The sequence below is a fragment of the Mucor velutinosus genome (assembly GCF_035048745.1).
Source record: "Mucor velutinosus strain NIH1002 chromosome Unknown tig00001569, whole genome shotgun sequence".
NCBI lineage: Eukaryota > Fungi > Mucoromycota > Mucoromycetes > Mucorales > Mucoraceae > Mucor > Mucor velutinosus.
This window is the reverse complement of record NW_027041921.1, coordinates 2,058,796-2,078,027: the sequence shown is the minus strand read 5'-3', so window position 1 is coordinate 2,078,027 and position 19,232 is coordinate 2,058,796. Positions and strand designations below refer to the sequence as shown.

At 38.8% G+C, this 19,232-nt stretch overlaps 6 protein-coding genes across 6 annotated transcripts; 1 reads left to right on the top strand and 5 right to left on the bottom strand.

The window, feature by feature from the left end:
• Positions 1-4: 4 nt before the first annotated feature.
• ATC70_012882 (uncharacterized protein) lies at positions 5-1,616 on the bottom strand (the record flags this gene model as incomplete). Its single annotated transcript, XM_064832051.1, has 2 exons — positions 5-1,354; positions 1,584-1,616. 2 exons carry the CDS (start codon positions 1,614-1,616, stop codon positions 5-7), a joined length of 1,383 nt encoding a protein of 460 aa, XP_064678331.1.
• Positions 1,617-11,341: 9,725 nt separating this feature from the next.
• ATC70_012881 (uncharacterized protein) lies at positions 11,342-12,409 on the top strand (the record flags this gene model as incomplete). The annotated part of the gene is made up of 6 exons (XM_064832050.1): positions 11,342-11,416; positions 11,480-11,525; positions 11,585-11,647; positions 11,701-11,747; positions 11,818-12,132; positions 12,185-12,409. 6 exons carry the CDS (start codon positions 11,342-11,344, stop codon positions 12,407-12,409), a joined length of 771 nt encoding a protein of 256 aa, XP_064678330.1.
• Positions 12,410-12,416: 7 nt separating this feature from the next.
• ZPR1 (nucleolar zinc-finger protein) lies at positions 12,417-13,557 on the bottom strand (the record flags this gene model as incomplete). The annotated part of the gene is made up of 2 exons (XM_064832049.1): positions 12,417-13,292; positions 13,351-13,557. The coding sequence occupies 2 exons, from the start codon at positions 13,555-13,557 to the stop codon at positions 12,417-12,419; spliced, it is 1,083 nt and encodes a 360-aa protein (XP_064678329.1).
• A 650-nt stretch (positions 13,558-14,207) lies between these two features.
• On the bottom strand, positions 14,208-15,879 carry SMC1 (Structural maintenance of chromosomes protein 1; the record flags this gene model as incomplete). Its single annotated transcript, XM_064832048.1, has 3 exons — positions 14,208-15,319; positions 15,382-15,505; positions 15,571-15,879. The coding sequence occupies 3 exons, from the start codon at positions 15,877-15,879 to the stop codon at positions 14,208-14,210; spliced, it is 1,545 nt and encodes a 514-aa protein (XP_064678328.1).
• A 264-nt stretch (positions 15,880-16,143) lies between these two features.
• On the bottom strand, positions 16,144-17,834 carry CDC10_3 (cell division control protein; the record flags this gene model as incomplete). Its single annotated transcript, XM_064832047.1, has 6 exons — positions 16,144-16,567; positions 16,621-16,764; positions 16,842-17,165; positions 17,253-17,486; positions 17,549-17,624; positions 17,678-17,834. 6 exons carry the CDS (start codon positions 17,832-17,834, stop codon positions 16,144-16,146), a joined length of 1,359 nt encoding a protein of 452 aa, XP_064678327.1.
• A 795-nt stretch (positions 17,835-18,629) lies between these two features.
• On the bottom strand, positions 18,630-19,185 carry ATC70_012877 (uncharacterized protein; the record flags this gene model as incomplete). Its single annotated transcript, XM_064832046.1, has 2 exons — positions 18,630-18,942; positions 19,100-19,185. The coding sequence occupies 2 exons, from the start codon at positions 19,183-19,185 to the stop codon at positions 18,630-18,632; spliced, it is 399 nt and encodes a 132-aa protein (XP_064678326.1).
• Positions 19,186-19,232: the final 47 nt, after the last annotated feature.

Below are 19,232 nucleotides of genomic sequence, written 5' to 3'. Positions count from 1 at the left end.
CTCATTAGGCCAAGGGGGCTGAGACGCCGTCAGCTGGGCTAATAGAGGTAGAAGAGGTAGCAGGTTGAGTAGTAGAATCTTGAGTTGCAGGAACATCATCCATGTTGACATCGGCCTGTGCGGAAAGGGCGATAGCCTTGGATGATTTGTCAGGATAGATAGCAGAGTAGAGAGAATGATATACAGATTCAGGAAGCCATTGACGCTTGAAGCAAAATTCCCTAGCGACAGCAAGTTGAACATGAGGGACATGAAGGCGCTTGACAATACGTATTAACCGTTCTTGATGGATCCGGGTGGCTTCAGCTTGCACAAAAGCCTGGTCAGGGTTAGTAGTATACTTACGATCACGGAGTAATGAAGGAGCACAAGGGTCAAAATCATTGAGGAGCTTGGAGGAAGGCAGTTTGGCCATGGCATCTTTGACAGTATCGACATAGTCATTGTGTACCAGGAAGCTGATAGTGTTGTTCTCAGGGTAATGGATGTCGAGGATGCGGCTCTGCGATAAGCCAAGTACTCCAAAACCAGCACGGATTTTGGAGATGGCTTCACGACCACGGGATGTAAAGTACAAGAATTGGTACCCATGTGATTCCGATGGGGCCGAGTAAAAACGATTAATTTGTTCCAAAGTTGGAGGTCGTTTGGACTTACCTTTGGGAACAGGCTTGGAAGAAGTGATGGCTTTAGGTTTAGGTGTCTTGAGAGTCTGGGGCTTCTTTGGTGGATCGTTCAATGGTGGAGTTGCGGCCACATCAGCCCATTTGGAGGCCGAGGTACCATCTGATCTCTTCTCAGGTACAGTCGGAGCTGAAGGCAAGGGTGGCAACGAGTGATTGGCGGTTGACTTGAGTTGTGCAATCTCTCGATTAGCGTTATCCAAAGCCAGTTGAATTTCATGGTTTCTCTTCAACAAATCTTTAATTTGTTCCAGTTGAGAATTGTGTGCGGAAAGACGTGTATAGATTTCCTGGATCCAGTTAGGTAACTGAGGATGACCATGGATTTCGTCTGGGCGGGGAACATGCAGGCCGGTACAGACAGTAGTAGGCGTGCTGGGCGCAATAGCAGAGGGTTCTAAGCCCAGGATGGAGGTGGAATCGGTGGAGGAGACTACAGGCATAGTAGCAAGTTGCGAGTCGGTAATCATGGAGACAAGAGGTTCTACTGTAGGTGCGTGAGTGCGAGGTGAACGACGCAAAGGTACAGCGGTAGCTTTGATGGTAGAGAAGCGACGCTTTTTGGACGCAACGGGTAGTTTGGAGAAACGGTTGCCGGCTGTCGTCTGTTTGGTTAAAGTGAGACGAGAGTTGGAGGTAACGGTAGGTGTCGACTGACTTGACAGACCTGACTGAATTGTTGTTGTTGTGTTGTTTGTCGGTTTTGTTTTGATCTTTACTGCTTAATGATGTTTTCGGGGTTTGAAAGGCCCTAAAAACAATTTAGACGAAAGAAAGGGTGAAGATTAAGGAAGAATGAGGTGGTCATCATATTTTACTTAGTCGAATCTGCAAAAATAGTTAAATCGAATCCAAAATTATCAAAATTTGGCCAATCTCGAACAGACTATGTCACATTACCTCTCCAAGATTATATAGATATCTCATAATCATATTACCAATAAAGATTAGTCTCTTCCTCATTAACATCAGTTTTCGTTACTTGAACGTTACATCTATGAGTCTGAGTTAGAATTATTTTTGGCTTGTAGGGCCAGCCGGAAAACTCAATGCCCATTTCATAAGGCAATACGGTAGTAAATGCCCTTGAAGCGTATGGAAAGTAGGTGGCAGCAGGTCATAGCACTATCGTTCATAATGATATTTTCTTGCATTCTATATCTAATAACGTTAGTCTGGACATTGACGATTCTTGGGCAGCGTAAGATGTCTGCAGTAAGTAGTGAAATATCTGAGGCTCCGAGCTGTTGTTCAAAGAAAACGTTAGCAGTATTGAGCAAAGGAAGGAGGGTAGAAACAACAATAGTTTTTGTTGATTGATTGGAAAATCATTATTCACTTATGAGCCAGGCCTGATAAATGCCTTGAAACTCAGTTTTCATATTAGGGTTGTAAAGTGTCTAAGGATTGAACATGTATTATAATATGATATCACATCAAAATGTTTCTGTCAACCCAAAGCAACTTCTGAAACCATTTTTATGAGGTCTTTATATGCAAAATTTCAACATTTTGACTAAAAACCTTATTTCAGATTTTCTGGAATTGCTCGTTAAGTTCAGTTAAAATATCTGTTTTACTTGGCATTATTGGAAGCGCCTTAAAAAGTACTCCAAGAATGTATTAGGAAGCATCGGATGATTATCACAATTTACATAGTGGGATATCATAAAATATATTAAAAATGTCGATTTTTTTTTGTATGAAATGAAAGTTTTATTAAATAGATATGAATAAATAAATAAAATTATTGCATAAATGGATCAAGTGTATACTAGGTAAAGTGGCTGCCATATTGTATCTTGTGAAATCTTATGTATCAATACCATCCATTTTGGACAGCTTGTCTAGTTCTCTGTTGATGTTGCTGATACCTATCTGAGGATCAAAAGGTGTACCATGATAATGGACGAAGTAATGGTGAGTCCAGATGACCTCGATGGTGGTGGCAAAGAGGTCAGGGATGTTGTTCTTTGAATTGAGGTTATATATGAAATGTCTTATTAGACTTAAATTCCGAAGGTCTTTGTAGATACGGTGGGTGTTGACAGTCGATGGGTAGCTAAGGTGCTCTTCGAAGATGGTCCGCCAGACATCGAGTTTGTTTTCACAGTCCATGAGTAGATGCCTTGCATTGCTGGCATCTGCCATTTTCAATTTCTTTTAGATTGCTTTGATACAGGAATCTTTGGCGAGGAACGTTGTTGCAGATTATTTTGAGCCATACATTTCGTGGTGACTGATGCATGCGTGTTTGATAGAAAGGTTTCCATTGTTTTGGTCTAATGTTCTTGTAATCTTTTAGCAGTTCTAGAGGCAAGTTGCAAAGCAGTAATTGTCATAACTTTGTTCCTGTAGAATCAGATTGTCCCTTGATTGTGCTTGAAGTGTTGTAGAATGTTATTGATCTGATCAGCTGTGGAGTTGTTTTCTGGTAGAAGCAGGCTTGTGAAAAACTCCTGCAACTGGAGATAATTGTTGTTGTAATCCCTCTAGAGCTTGAAGAGTATTTGTGGTAATTTGCATTCTTGTCTAGACTCGAATTGTAGAGCTGTTTGGTTATTATTGACCTTAAAGAAGTCTTAAACTAGGCTTTTCTGTGCAGTGGGGTTTCTCAGGTATTTCAATGCTTCAGATGTTTCCCAATCTTGACAAATGACTGTTAGTGGTAAGGTTAGGCACGTGTTGATGTTGATGGGAGCATTGTTGAAATCTGGCTTGCAGTCTGCGAGTAGGTTGTTCAATGTCTCGAGAATCAGTTTCAGTGCGCCATCCTTATAAGGTTGTTCTTGTAACTTTGTGCTTCTTTGAAAATCAGTATAATATCAATATATGGCAGGTTCCACTCCCTTTGTAAATTGTGTGACATTAATTGATATAGATACCCAGGGATTTGTTTGAGCTGGTCATGATATACCCTAGGGGGAAAAACTGTCCCGTTCGTTCAAATAATCTTGACTCTTACCCAGTGTATTGCCGAAACTCAAAAAGAAAATACTTCCCATACTGCGTTCGACAGAACAGCTAACAGGAATTACAGCAACATAAAAAACCTATGGTTAGACTATGTTTTAATCCCAGTATAACCAGCCAAAGTTGGAACTGTCAAAACCGTTAGGTGGGTAATTCTAGATGATATAAAATGGTTGATATCTTTACTTTCCATAAACGTATTGGAGAGATCTAAAAAACTACCCGCGGTATGCTCAGAATATTTAATACGCGAGGAGCATTTTAAAATATATAAAAGATTCTAGTTTTTTGTTTATTTCTTTGCTTTTATTTTTTTTTCATAACGTTTATTATGCCTGCTCGTTTAACACAAGATTTGCGCAACACTCTCCAATCTTTGCTTCAACGCGGTCTTTCGCTCTCAAAAATAAGAAATATGTATTGATGAATTCGTAATAATAAGTCGATGATAATAATCAGTTGTCAACTGTATCTAAAATGAAAGCAAAAAGCTTCTTTATTACAGAGCATCTAGCTTGCTTAAATATGGTAGATCCCTGGTCAATGACTACTACGTTGAGATGGTATATAAATAGCAGGCCACTGGGGCCTTATGGATTGTTGGTATAGCTTGTTGAGAGGCCACCTAAGTCGATATGTTTCATGTAGTGTAGGTGGATCTCGATATCTTGACATTAGGAAGATTGAATGTATTGTAGTTCCTGAGGCACCTGTGCACACACAATTGACTGGACTTGTAAACATAGATGTGATGTGATACGATAAACATCATCTATGCTGCTACACTGTAAAAGGTGGCTTGAGGAGAAAGTGAATGTAGCCTAAGATGCATGCTTGTATGAAACATGTATCCAGGAGTGGGTAACTCTACTCTTACAAGGCTCAGAAAACTATATTGCCCTGACCCAGCTAGACCTCTTGGAGGAAGACCGAAAAAAACTTGGTACAATAACTATGTCCCTAGTGTCGAGAACTTCGATCGAGTGTTTTAGATAGTCCCCGAGCAGCGCAAGAAAGTTTAAGATCGATGGATCATGATATGTCGATTAGTGGCATCCGCAAGTCATTGAAACGAAATGGACTTAAATCTCGCAAAAAAGTAAAGAGCGATTTTGTTAGCAAGACAAACAAGCGGCTTTGATTGGCGTGGGCTAAAAAGCATAGGCATCTTACTATTGCTGATTGGCGTCGTTGGGTGTTTTCGGATGAAACAAGAATAAACCTTTGGGGCTCAGATAGTAATTGTTTTTACTGGACGAAAGGTGACCGAACCATGCAGCCTCATCAAGTCAAGCCTCAGGTGTAGGGAAATGACGGTGGGGTCATGTTCTGGAGTTGCATAACAGCGGAGGGTCCTGGTTATGGTACTACTATTATTGAAGGCTCAATAAACTCGGACTTGTATGTCGATATTTTGAAGACATCATTGGTCGACACTCTTGAGCACTTTGGGAAGGCACCGTCTGATGTGCGATTCCAACAAGGAAGGGCAACACCACATACCTCGGGCACTACTAAGCAATGGTTCACCGACAATGGGTTCAACCCAGACGAAATTATGGATTAGCCACCCCGAAGCCCCGATCTTAATCCAATCGAACATGTACGGCATCTTCTAAAGCTTCGTCTAAACAAGTATTCCAATAGGCGCTCTACAAAGGAAGAATTAGAGCGGCGTATTAATATTGAGTGGTACAAAATAACAGAAAAAGAGTGCCAGAAATATATTGATAGTATGCCTGCCCGAATCAAGGCTGTCAACAAGAGCAAAGGTGGTTCAACTCACTATTAATGATTTTATAATAAAATGTAAGTTTTTGTATATATATTCTTTAACCAATAAAATCATTGGATTTTAGTTTTGGAGGAAGTCATAATTATGTATAGATAACACTACTTTCTCTCATTCAAACGATATATATTTCGACTTTGTATACAAAGAAATGACCAAAAACCTGTGCAAAAAAACAAAATATTAAACGAACGGGACAGTTTTTCCCCCACATTATTATTAAATCAACCAAATTGTAAAATGCAGCATTGAATAGCTAGGTCTTTATTGATAGTGCAGTAATACACACCACGGCGGTAAAGGGTGCAAAATTTCTTGGTAAAGTCTCAGAAATCATGGTCTTTCAAGGCTAAAAGAAATCTTAGTTTGTCTCATTTTTACGGTATGAAATTAGATAAATCTGAGGAAATGCTCATAATTCGAATCATATATTACATACACGGCATTGTGTAGAGGGAGTAAAACCTATATCTCACAGCGAGATTTGAACTCGAGTCGCAAGACTCAAACTCCATGAGCCTACCACTGGACTATCCAACCTCTTTTTTCGATGTCATTGAGGAAGTGGACTTGCCGTGGTTCCTAAAGAACTGGAACAAGAACAAGAAGAAGGTATTCAAAACAAACAAACAGGTAAAGAGATTAAATAAGAAACTCAAGCCCAATGAGTGACATGAATCTGCATTGATTAAAATAAGCATTTCACAGTAAATAAAGACTTTGCCTTCTTTCCCACTGCGTATACTATACTTCATGCATGTCTATCTAAAACGACATCGGTAACAGCAGCTATAATATACAGTACAACAAAAGCTATACTTACTGAAGTTGATATCACACAACAAGAAGGCGTTTTTTCTTTTACTGTCATGAACCAAGCTTCGATCTGGTACCTGGATCCAGAATTATGCAGCCCAAGTGTTATGTCTACGTTATGCTTATGTCATCTCGTTGTTCAGGATGTAGGAGTACTAATTGGTAATCATTAGTAATCGATTAGTCATCAGTAGTAATCACTATGTCATGCCAAGCTTTATGCAACCTTATCATGTCAAGTACCTATCAACATCAAGTATCAAGCCAATGTCATAATTATGTAATTATGACTCATGTTTCAAATTGCGATTCATTATGTTTACCCATGCTATGCCCATGTCTCGGCACTTATGTCGGCACCTCCTGTCAAGTATAAATACCATGTCCCTCTCCCCCTCCATCCTTTCCAGTTGTAGATTAACTTGTATATTTTATTCTCACGTACTTCAAGATAACCGTTTTGTTAAATAAATCCTCTGTTGAAATCAAGTTCTTGACAGTAATGCTTCTCTAGTAGTCATGACTTTCTCCATTTCATAGCCAATACTTGGAAGAGCTGATGCCACAAAAATAGCCTTCTTGGTACCATCGTCTGTAACGCCTGCTGCTCTGAACAATTGCCTGAGTCGATTGCTGATTCCCTCAACATCTTCACTGATTTATCAGAAATAAACTATTTACAAAAAAGAGTATGAAATTAATCAGGTAAAGAATATCGTTTATTACATTGAAAATAAGAGAATTTATGTACTATTCAAATTGAGGGATTTGATGTGATGATAAGGTAGTAGATGGGTTGGTTTGGGTGATAGAATAATAGGTTGGATCTATTATCCTGAACATGCCATGATACGGATCGTAACTGAGTCCTGTTTTATGTCAAAGTTTATGATCTGATGCGATCTGTGCTTGAACTGATTGCTTCTACGCATTTGGAGAACCGATTTAGAAATGATACATCACTCAAAATCAAAAAACAGTTTGTACATCCAGGTCCTCATAGATAAAAGATATAGAATCATGTAAAACTAAAATATGTTTTAGAATTGTTAAGCACAAAGAATAAAAGGATTATTATTTGTAGCTTATAAAAAATGTTCGATATTATAAAAACAAGAAAAGACTTATTTGAATAAGATCAGACACAAAAACTAAAGATTTATTGATGAAGACAAGAGTTATTCTATTTATACTAAGTTCTGAATGCCAAAGTAGCAATTTATCTTGTACAACGCTTATCACATCGGTGAACCTCAGTATTTAAATAGCTGATGCAGTGAAATCAGGTTTAAATAGATTTCACAAGAAAAATAAAGCAATAGTAAAATACAATAGAAATCAACTGTATTTTATTTTGTGTATAAAATGAACTGAAGATCCTGGAATTGAGTAAAAAAAAGAAGAGTATTTATACATTTGCATCTGGCTTGTAGGATTAGTGATGATAGAGAGCAATAGGTGCTGCTATTGCGATATCTGGCAAATGTTGTTGATGTTTGATTTAAAGTGGTAATCAATGCAAGAGCACTGGCCATAAGGGTCGATTTGAGTAACCTTGATGGGCTTGGGTGAGCTATCGTCATAGCATGATTTAATGTAACCTTGATGGTTTAAAGTGTGATGTTTGTTATTGAAGTATGGAATCCTTTATCTGGAATATTGTGCAACTATGGCAGCAGGGCATAGTTGTCATATTTGAATATGCTTGTTATTGATTTGATTCTTTTTGGATAAAGATACCATCACTTATTACGACCATCATGGGTGTGATTGAATACACTGTGATCAGGAGTGATTCATTCACACGATGTGCGATATAAGCGTGTATCTTTACTTTAGTATTTTTAAATGGGTTTTTGATGCACATTTGAGCGCTTTCATTAATAGATCCAAATAGCATGAGTTTGAATGAGTGCTATTTGATGAACTTTGGTTTTCAATTAAGTTGCGTTTGGGTGGCTATTTCATTACAGCTGAGATGCACTTCACTTATCATAGCTTGTCCATGTTGTTGCACAACACAGACATATCTACCCATCAAGAATACCTTAATCTTTATAGACAGTTGTAGCCCTTCTGGCACAACAAGAATAATGATATTGGACCAACTTCTAAGTGGGAACATTATATTATTGGAAATGTTTGCTTCATGAGATAATCAACATTGGAGATGCTATTTTTAAGCGGGGGAATATGCATGCTTTAAATTGCAAATCCTATTATAATTGAACAAAGCAAGCTACAACTATCTAACTTTAAAAGCAAGATTCTCCATCATGTCAAGTATCTACTGATAACTTGAAACCAGCAAGTTAATATTGTTGTAACTGTCTGAAATACGTGAGAATGGATATGTCTTTTTATTTTCAGTAAAATCAGATAGAGAGAAAAGGGAAGGGTGAATGTCTACTGCTATTTATATGTATGATTTATGGATTGCTTACACACCCGTCTAGAATGGTGTTCTCATGCTAAGTTTTAGTGTCAATCCTCACTTATGCTAAATGGTAATTATTTCAGATATAGATAATCAGTCTAAATATCTTTAGTAGCTCTTGGCAACGTTAATTACTTACATTCCTTATCTGCTATCTTTTGACATATAGAGAATAGCTTATCGAAACTTAGCTTATGTGAATATCATGATTATCGTTTACATGTTGAACAGCTTATTTACATATGCTCCATATGTGCATAGTTTATTGCTCAATTCAATCTACGACATTATGATTCAGGAACAGTTATATGTGTGAATACAACAAATATGACCTTTTTCGTTCGCTCCAATTTTTAAAGTGCTCGGTCAAATGCATGCTTGTGCGGTGTACACATGCAAAGGCTAAACGGAGCTTCAATTTATATTGTTCTGAATGATGATCCATAGGATTCCAAAATCTATCGACCATAAAATTACGCGTTTCTTGATAGTAACCATCCCTTCAAACTTATATAAAGCTTGTAGAGAATTGCAAGGAGAATACAATGGTATTTATATCAAGTCTCCGATGTACACTGCTCACCTGATATTTGATACGATTGTTTTTACAATTTTTCGACTGTTTTCTAAAGATTAATCAGTATCTGTTATCAAAACATTTTGTTAAGCATTACTAAACACTGTAGACCAACAAATTTCCTATCAAATGAGCTATTGCCTGAAGCTCTGGCATAACTTTATCATGAAATATTGACAACATTGTCCTGACCAAAAAAAGGTCACCCCGTTTTTTAGCTTGCTATCACAGGTAGGTTCTGAAGAAAAATCCATGATTTTGCATGATACCCCTTTTAGGCCATATCTCGACAAATAATCATTGGATTTGCACAAGACAAAGACCATACAATAGTTCTATGTTATATCCATTATAATATGAGAGTTTAAAGTACCAGGTGTACGTCCCCTTCATAAATTTGCTGAAAATCATATATTCTATGAGCTACAAGCAGGGGATATTCAACTTTTTTTCTTATTTATCTATAATAACCATGCCATCTTATAGAGAATTGAAAAAGAAACAAAAGTTATTAAGTTTGAAGCTCTCGTTTACTTGGTAAAATTCAGAGATATGGCCCTTTGAAAATCGGTCATTTGGAACATTTTCCCTCATTACTCACTGGCATCACTTTCCATAACCTCACATCAAACACGTCCTATTCAAAAAAAGTACCCTCTACAACTTTCACTACACATACATACCACATTCATATAGTAATTTAAAAACTTTTACTAGCAGCTTCTATTCAAAATTTTCTATTTTCTAAAATCTCCTGGAGAAGCCTGATTTTTGATGGATTGAAGAAAAAAGGGGTAACCAAGGTTAATATCATAATGACCCCATCACACAGACACCTTTCTCTTTTTTTTTTCACTTACCACGGTAATGCAGTGGTATCAGTTCCTTCATCCATAAAGTTGACAACTCATTTTCCGCTGGCAATCATTTGAGTTAATGTTGGCCAAGTTCCCATATTCCTTTACATGAGAGTATTCAGCCAGACCACTGGCGATGCTTACGATTTGTGTATTGAGAAACTTAAGAGGTGTCGCACCATAACGTAATTTTGTTTATACATCACTCAGGTCTGTACGCCTGAAAGAGAGTCTTTGATAATGGCTTGAGTTGTTCCTTGAGCTGCAGCGGGAGGCCTATGAGGTAAATGATTGCTGTTGCCAGTGTCCAGCCGTGATATTGGTCCGATAATGGCAATACTGCATAGTGCTGATGAGAAGAGGATAAGCATATGGATGTGCTTCTTTGTGGGTTATGTTAAAGCCTACTTTTGTTCAGGTTTTGTTTCGTTTGCGCTGGGACCTGTTGTAGATGGTTCTCCTGTTTTTGCTCTCTTTTCGTTCTTTCCGGCTTCGTGATTATAAACTATACACTTTAACCACTGATTGAAGTTCGTATCAGGAATTACTACGAGGGTAAAACCTTCTAAATGTAGACCGCACAGTGAGCTGTCCATATGATATCCCAAAACTTGGGCTTACATCACCAATATACATCATCAAATTACCCTTTTTCGAATTATTAGCGCTGATTTTAGCACTGTGTTAGGGCAGATATTCGGTGATCGTCATTGTTGTACAAGTTCCAGAAGTTTATTTCATGCATCGCCCAGTGATCAAGTTTCACAACATGCTACTATTGAAGGCAGATCTCTCATGAAGCAACCATGTCAATATTTGTGATGTTAATTGTTGTATATAAACAAGATTTCTCAGTTGATACGACGAGATAACCTTGCTCGTTGAAAGAAGACATAAAGCTACCTTGCATCAGTAGACTGGGGCTTGGAATAACTCAGGTATAATCTTCTTCCGATATACAAGAGCAGCTACTAATACAAGCACATCAACAAGCGTAATGACAAGCTTGGTTGGCCTTATACTTGGCATCTTTTGTTCCTTATCAAGCAGAAAGACATAAATGATTAGCCTCAATCTTTTACGCGGCATTCCAATGCGTTCTCGTATTCAGCTAAAATGCTCTTGATTAAACTAAAACAAACAACCAAGCGAGTAGTGTTTTAGTTTGCTTCTTTTCCCCCCTTTTTTTTTCACAATACATACATCATGGCAAAAAGAGAAACTTGCTTATGGATATTTCCTGTTCGATGGGCAGTGTTTGTTATATCATTCCTCGTAGCTGTAAGTTGCGCCAAAGGCTATCTCTGTTCATTCGACCAACTCCTGTAATTTTATCAATATTAGGGTGTATCAGGTGCTTTTATCGCCATCACATTTTTACACAGAAATCGTAAAGTAGTACAACACGTCAAGTTGGAGACTCTATTAACAAAGCTATTCAATCTGTAGCCATGATGATCCATCTTGCTGTTATCCATGCGGCGCTGCCTTGGGTGTACATTATCATTTTAGGTATGCAAATGGTATCTAGCAAGCGCTTGTCCTTACTAACAACACTACGATAGCCGTTACTGGAGTGATTGGCATCTTTGGTCTATTAGCCAGTCTTTCTGTAAGTTATCTCACTTCAAAACTATGCCAATGCAGACCTTAACACAATGCGCATTCTATTATAACAACAGGGAAGTCATGGATTTATGGTCATGTACAAAATCATGTTCTGGTTAATGACGTTTTTGATTGTTTACATTTGGCAAATCATTATATTCATTTTGGCCCTTGTGAACCGAGCAAAGACAACAGAAGCGTGTAACAAAGCGAATCCCAACCAAGATTACAGCCAAAATGACAATGCCAATGTTACCATTGAAGGATACACAACTACTTTATTGGGCTTGAATTACGGTGAAACCTATGGCCTTGCTAATTGTGATCAAGCAGTAGAGGCAGGTATCATTGGGATTGCCATCTGCCTATTTGTAGGCGGGCTATTTATGGTAGGTTTTACAATAAGAAAAGCCCAGCAGCATACTCATTGCAATGATGTAGACTTGGTTTGCATTCACCGTCAACAAATGTGCCAGAAGCTTAGATACCAACAGTATGGGATCCCGAGCTAGAAATGCTCGATGGGATGATGATTTGGACGAACTGCAATCCGCCTATGCAAAGGACAGAAAAAACGCACCCAAATACCCTTTGAAGGACATGAATGGACCTAGTAAATTTTCGAGGGGCCTCATGAAGATGAAACTTAAAAAGAGCCGTAAATAAATCCATTTTATTCATCATCGTCGTCAGACAACATCAGTTCAGCCAATTCTCTTTCTTCTTCTTCTGTCATGCCCGTCTCCTTTTTCTTTTTCTCCTCCTCCTCTGCTGCTAGTCTCTTTAATTTAGCCTCTCTAGTTTCGTTGTATTGCTTGATAGATGCTGTTGTAAGCGGCCACTTTCTGATGGAGCAATCCAAGGATCCACTGTATAATGTAGTGCCAATGATGTCCAAACAGCTCACTTCATCAAAATGACCTTCAATGGTGCAAAGCAACTTTCCCGACCCGATATCCCACACACGAATGTCATCATCACTAGAGCCGGTGACAATGTAAGGACCTGCAAGCACAATGGATTTGACTCGGTCGGGATGGGTCAATACCATATCTTCCACGCCTTGCTGATTGAATCGTCTGACAGTTTTATCTGCTGAAGCTGTCCAAACATCCTCGTCCCACACACGCGCACAATAGATACTGGTTTCATGACCCTCAAGCGTGCTGATGACTTGAAAAGTGCTGAGATCCCACTTCAATACTGTACCATCGGAAGAAGCAGAATATATGAACTTGCTGTTTTCAGCAGCTGCCAAACTCTCAATGGCACGCTTGTGTTTCTTTTCGACTGCTGTGCATTCCAAGGTACGAGTGTCCCATCGACGAAGGAAGCAATCACTGGAACCTGAGTAGAGGAAGTCGCCCACCAAGACTAGCGATTTTACAAAATCTGTATGGCCTTCCAATGTTGCAACACATTCTCCACTAACCAGATCCCATTGCTTGATTGTTTTATCCCAGGAGCCTGTCCACAAATGTAATTTCGTAACAACTACACTGGTAACTGGGCCCTTGTGTCCTTTGAACAACTTGACAGTTTTAGAAGTCTATCATAATAGTCCATGAGTATGCCTTACTAATGCTTCATTCTATGCTCATACTTACAGCCAAGGATAGCTTTCTCACTTGGAAGCCTGATTCAGCTACGTACATGTACTTTTGATCGCTGTCGATACACATATCAAGCGCTTTTGACGCCAACTTGATAGCATCACCTTCTGTGTAGTTGTATTTGGCTTCTTTTTCTTTTTGCTTTGCAAGCTCAGCATCTGTTTGGAAGAAGGCGCCTGATTCTTGGCTCACGTTGACCATGTTGTTGCTGTGGAGAGAGGTATATTTTAGTTGAATGAAAAAGCAACAGAAAAAAGGGACTTGTTAACAGGATGATTGAAAGGCAATTTCGCTCATTCAAACAACTGTGCAACTATACCTTTGAAATCCTATTTCGTATACAATCACCTGTCGAATAAGGCAATTTGCAATTGATATGACTATGCTATCTCTGTGAGCTTTGTTTGTTTATGATCTATTATGCAAAGTAGAGAGACTAAGAGGCTGGTTTTCTGGATCTCATCATTCTATTTGTTTCAAGATATTTCATATTTTGAAGGTATCCATCATCGTGTTACATGTCTCTTTCGAGAAGGTTACATGATTATCCCCAAAAAAAAACGCAAGGTAACATTTTTAAAACTGAACCCAATTTCATTGTAGAAAATGCAACAATGCCCTTCAGATAATAACAAGGTGACTAAATGGATATGAAAATAGAGGTAGCGTGTTAAATCATCCACTGTAAACAGTAATGCCGCCTCAAAGCTGTCCTAATCAGATAGATATATATCATAACATGATTGATTTCCACGAGGCAGATAAAGGGCCTATTTTAAGGACCATGTTGCTTGTGAAATACGTATTGCTACAATGAAAAGGGGGAATGATATCAAGTAGACTTTATTTAATTAATAGAAAATGTCATGTGTGGCACTGGTTGATTTGTGTCTTTGATGCTTTGTGAAATGTAGATGCTCTTCCTTATGACGATCGACAGCAACCGCAGTACTGAGACTACGTTTGACAAGAAAGGTATTGGTCCTTGTGTATTTTGGAAATGCGGGTTTGGTGGATTGAGTAGGTACAGGTGGTGGAGGTATGCTAAATTGATTTGGTTTATAATTTAGGTGTATCGATGGCGACTGATCTATTGCCAGATGGTCATCTTCATCACTATGATTTTCATCGCCAAAAGGACTCTTTAAAGGCGGCTCTTCTGCTTGATTGAAAGGATTCGCAGTAGACAATTCTTGATTTCGAACAGAAGGTGACTGATAGACAAACTTTTGTGTCAACAAGAGAGATTGCCCTGTATTTAATTCATGCAATGAGAGTGAAGATCGAGATGAATGCAGTTGATCTTCCGGTATCATGATGGGTGCTGTCGCTTGTAATTCGTATGGATTATGATGTATAAAATCGCTTGGATTGCCTGCAGACCTGGATCTGCTATGTGTATACTGCTGCTTTTCTTCCAATTGAATGATATTTGGTGTTACAGGTGTTATTGTTGCAGTTGTCGTCATTGCACTAGTGAAAATAGGTCGTATCATATTATTAGCATGAGGAGTGGTTGCACTGGTTTCAGTGGTTAACGGCGGCTGAGGCAAGACTTGAGGCCATTGATAATTAGGTGTATTAGAGATAGAGGTGGTATTAATAGTGTGATTAGGAATAGAGGGAATTGGATAAAAGTAATCTTGCATTGAGGAATCAGATTCAGAGGTAGATGTAGCAGTGGTGGTAGCAGTTGTATAAGTAGTGTTTGGTATCGGTGTATGCGCAGTAAATGGCCCCATGTACGAACGACGATGTTCAGTCTGTTGTTGCTTTTCATTTCCCCACCAAGACTTTCTTTGGTGTTTTGTTGTATTCGGTATCACCTCTAATCCAGCTGTTTGCAAATTTTCTTTATCATTAATGCTGTTATTGCTGGCATCAGATAATTGCTGTCTTTGAGGTATGATGTCTGATTGGATCAAAGCATCAATGGCATTGCGATGAAAATGTGGAACTGGTGCTATATACAATTGAAAGCATCAGCCTCATATGATTATTACGTATAAACCTTAATCACAATACCTCCTAAATATACAAGGGCTCGGCTGATTTTGCGTCCGTTTTGGGCATGAGCAATTAAACGCAGCATGGCAAAAAATTGCAATTTATTTAGTCCATCACCCGCTGTCTCAAACAAGGCTAAAATCTATACATGATTTGTTTGTATATGTCCAACGAAACGAAGAATGCTTTTTTAAAAAAAACACTTACTTGCTCCAGCTTGCTATCTTGCAAACTGCATCCAACAAGAAATTTCAGGACGGTTTGATTATTGATCTTTTTCAAATCAAAAGGATCTAAATCTTTCCACCATGATTCATATGCTGGTTTCTCCAATTCAGACAAATCTTCAAATCCTATAGCAGGCGGATTGTTATCGTAAATGGTACCACTGTTAGGTGTCGATGGAGTGGGAGCAGCAACAGATGAATGTCGTTTTACAAATTGCTGTGGTCTTCTGTCCTCAATGACTCTTTGTTTCTGAGAAGAGCGCTGGAATACTGTCTTTAACTTGTTCATTTTGTATTGTGTTAAGGGGTAGGAGAAAGAAAGAGAAAGGAGAAAGCAAAAGTGTAAGAATAAAAAAACAAACAAAATCATGCCTTGAAATGTTAAAATTCTTTTATATGGTAACTTTCCTTTTTTGGTCAGCTAGACTCGGCATTCTGACTTCCGCAACAATCTGACTGGCTGAAAGAGACAAACAACACGTTTTTGATTGATTTATACATTTTCAGGAACAAAAATGTTACTTTTTTAAACCTCAGGCGTTTATTGTTCATTTTAATTCTTTTGGAAAAATTGATACATGATCTTGCGAACAAAGGACGATAAGACATCGGCTTCTTCTTGATAAAATGACATGATGATACCCATGGCAAAACTAGTCATGACAACTTCAAAGTGTTTGACCTTGAAGATCCAATGACGAGAGTAAGCAATGTGATAAAAACTGGTGATTGCCTTTGGTAATACATAGAGAGCCAACTCACTGCGTCTTTTTTTGTCCTCCAAAAAGATGGCTGGGTAAGAACAAAGGAAGCCAGCAGCATAATAGATGTATTTTGAGTTCCAGTTACCAATCAACCCTGTCTTGAACAGATTTCTATGCATACAGATGTAGTATTGATACAATGTGACAAAGGTAGCCAAAAATGCACCTGATTTCAGTGTGGCAATAGTGGTTTTGGACAACATGTTGACAGGACTATCTTAAAGGTTAATATACGCACTCCTTTGGTAAGATCCACATTCGCTTACTCTCGTTTAAAATGTTGGGATCGAAGCAACAACATAGGAACAAAGTGAAGTGTACCATAGACTGGCAAAAAGCTCTTGAAAACTTTTGTAAATCTGTCAAACGCTGTTGCATTACAACCATCAACCCAGGGATGAAGGATTTCACTGTTTAGTACAGAGAGAGAGAGAGAGAGGTATGTTGGTTTTAGTTGGCATTGCATATGATCCTCCTCCTTTCTTACCAGGGAATTGCCGATGTACCTGTAGGTAGTTGGCTTACGACACTGAGGGAATGCGCTGTGGGGTGCAGCTTCTTGACTACATTGAGTGCTTCTTCGGCATTGATAGGAATTCCGCGCACGGTTTTTTCATTCAAACGAAGAGCCCCCTCTGGACATCTTGCTGCTTTTATCATGAAGGAATAGAAATCAGGTGGCAAAGTTTCGGGTCGCATTGTATACGCATAAAGCACTTGTGCACAAGTAACAGCAAATAATAACGCATCGCCATGTTTAAAGTAAAAGATGTCTCTCGCTTTGCCGGCATTATACACGGCTTGCAATGCTCTATGAAGGCAGATGTTAAATATACAGAAAGTCTCTCCTCGGCCCATTTATTTCAGAAAATGGGACGCACACACACACACACTTTACCTCACCAGCATTTGCTGTGCAATATCCACTCTACGTTCCTTCTTTTCAAACAAAATACTGAGGCCAGCCACTGCACCACCTACCAGACCATTCAAACGATCATCTTTTCCTCTATACAATCGCATGCCGTTATTGACAGATTTCCATAGTAATGCAAAAGATCCAAACATGGCACCAAATCGAACTGAATCTAAATTTTTAAAGGATGCTTGCAGTATATGATCCCAAGACGCTCTATTTGAAAAAAGTGAGATTTATGCATGATAAACACATTTTGAGTTGCAGATTTCATTTACTTTCCCCTCAAGATACGTATCAAGTATAAACAGAAATTGACAGTTGCCCTAACGCCATAAGCCAATACAAATGCTCCTAATTAAGCTATTAGCAGCGAGCTTCTCGCATCTTTTATTATGTGATTTTACTTGTTGCGCCTTTGATGGCATGTTGTATCACCTCTTTTGGTGTGCTGGGCCTTGGCCAATCTTTGGTATCTGCACATTCAGATGGATTTCTCTTTAGTTTTTCTACCAATCTTTGATAAGATGTGGTTCTATGAGGTATATCAGATTCAACCTTCATGCTGAGATGAAACGAAAAAAGAAGAAGAAGAAGAAGAAGAAGAAAAAGGAATGGGAGTTGTTTGATTTGATCTCTGTCTCCAAATGTTTGGATATCATCATGCCTTTTGGCTCTCACATCAATTATGATTCGCAGTTGGGGGTTTTTGTGACGCATATTTACCCCAGTGTGCAAACGTTATTCACGTGCTGTACCTGGGTAATTGAGGAGAAGGTAATGATTGTCAAGTTCTGGTTTGGTTAGACTAGGCGATTCTAGGATGGCCACTCGCTAGGCCAGATTTGCCGTGTTGGTTCCGCACAAATCACAATAATGTATACCAACATTTAGAGGACCATTTTATAAGGATTTAATGGATCTAGAACAAAGATGTGCAAAAGAACTGATTGCCAGGCTAAGCTATGGTATTCTTTGAATCACAAAATCGATTGAAATGCCAGTTAAAATATGTTTTATTTACATGAAAAATAATCAATTGAGTATCCTCTAGTGTACATGATATGTATTGAGTGCTTGCTATTTGTTTCTTTTCACTGTCAAAGGGATAATCGGTATAACCCTCAGCGCCACGGCTATAGAAGGTAACTTTGCTGTAAGAGTTCAATTTCTAGCCATTGTAAAGACGTTCAGGAAAATTAGAGTTACCAATGACATAACGACCGTAGACAACTAAACAGCCCGTCTTCTCAGCAATCTCACTACCACATTGAGAGAGGGAGAGAGGCCATTAGCACTAATGAAGGGATTCTTCCAGATCTTTCTATAGCTCTCTAAAGCGTCGACAGTGTTTTTTGATTAGGCGTTGGCAAGTCGACGCGAGATTCGATGAAATGCAAATAGGCTAATCCAGGATGGCTCTCTTGCAACTCTGACACCAAGTAATCCCACGATTTTTTCCACATTATCAGAGGCAATGTCCTGGAAACCGCCTTCGGGAAGGAAGCGAATAGCAGTGTGTTCCTCACCAACAGCTGCGACAGCAGCATCTATCACCTCTAACGCAAATCGGTCACGTTTATCCACGGAACCACCATAAATTTCAGTACGGTTGTTGCTAGAGTTGATAAACTGATTCACAAGATACCCGATGGCACCGTGAATCTCCACACTATTGAAACCAGCGTCAATAGCATTTCTGGCAGCTTAAGCATACTCTCCCCCCCCCCCACAATAGATTTTATTTCAACAATAGTAAAAGCAAGAGGGACTTCATGGTCAATGCCTGTCTGAGCCTTACCAGAACAGGGGATATCAAAAGCACTTACGATTTGCTCTTGATTGGGGTTGAGATAATTTGATCCAACAGGACCAACGTGCCACAACTGCAAAAAGAAGACACTGCTCTTGACATAAACAACAGATGTGGCCTTCTTTCAACCTTCTATTTACTCCTTGTTG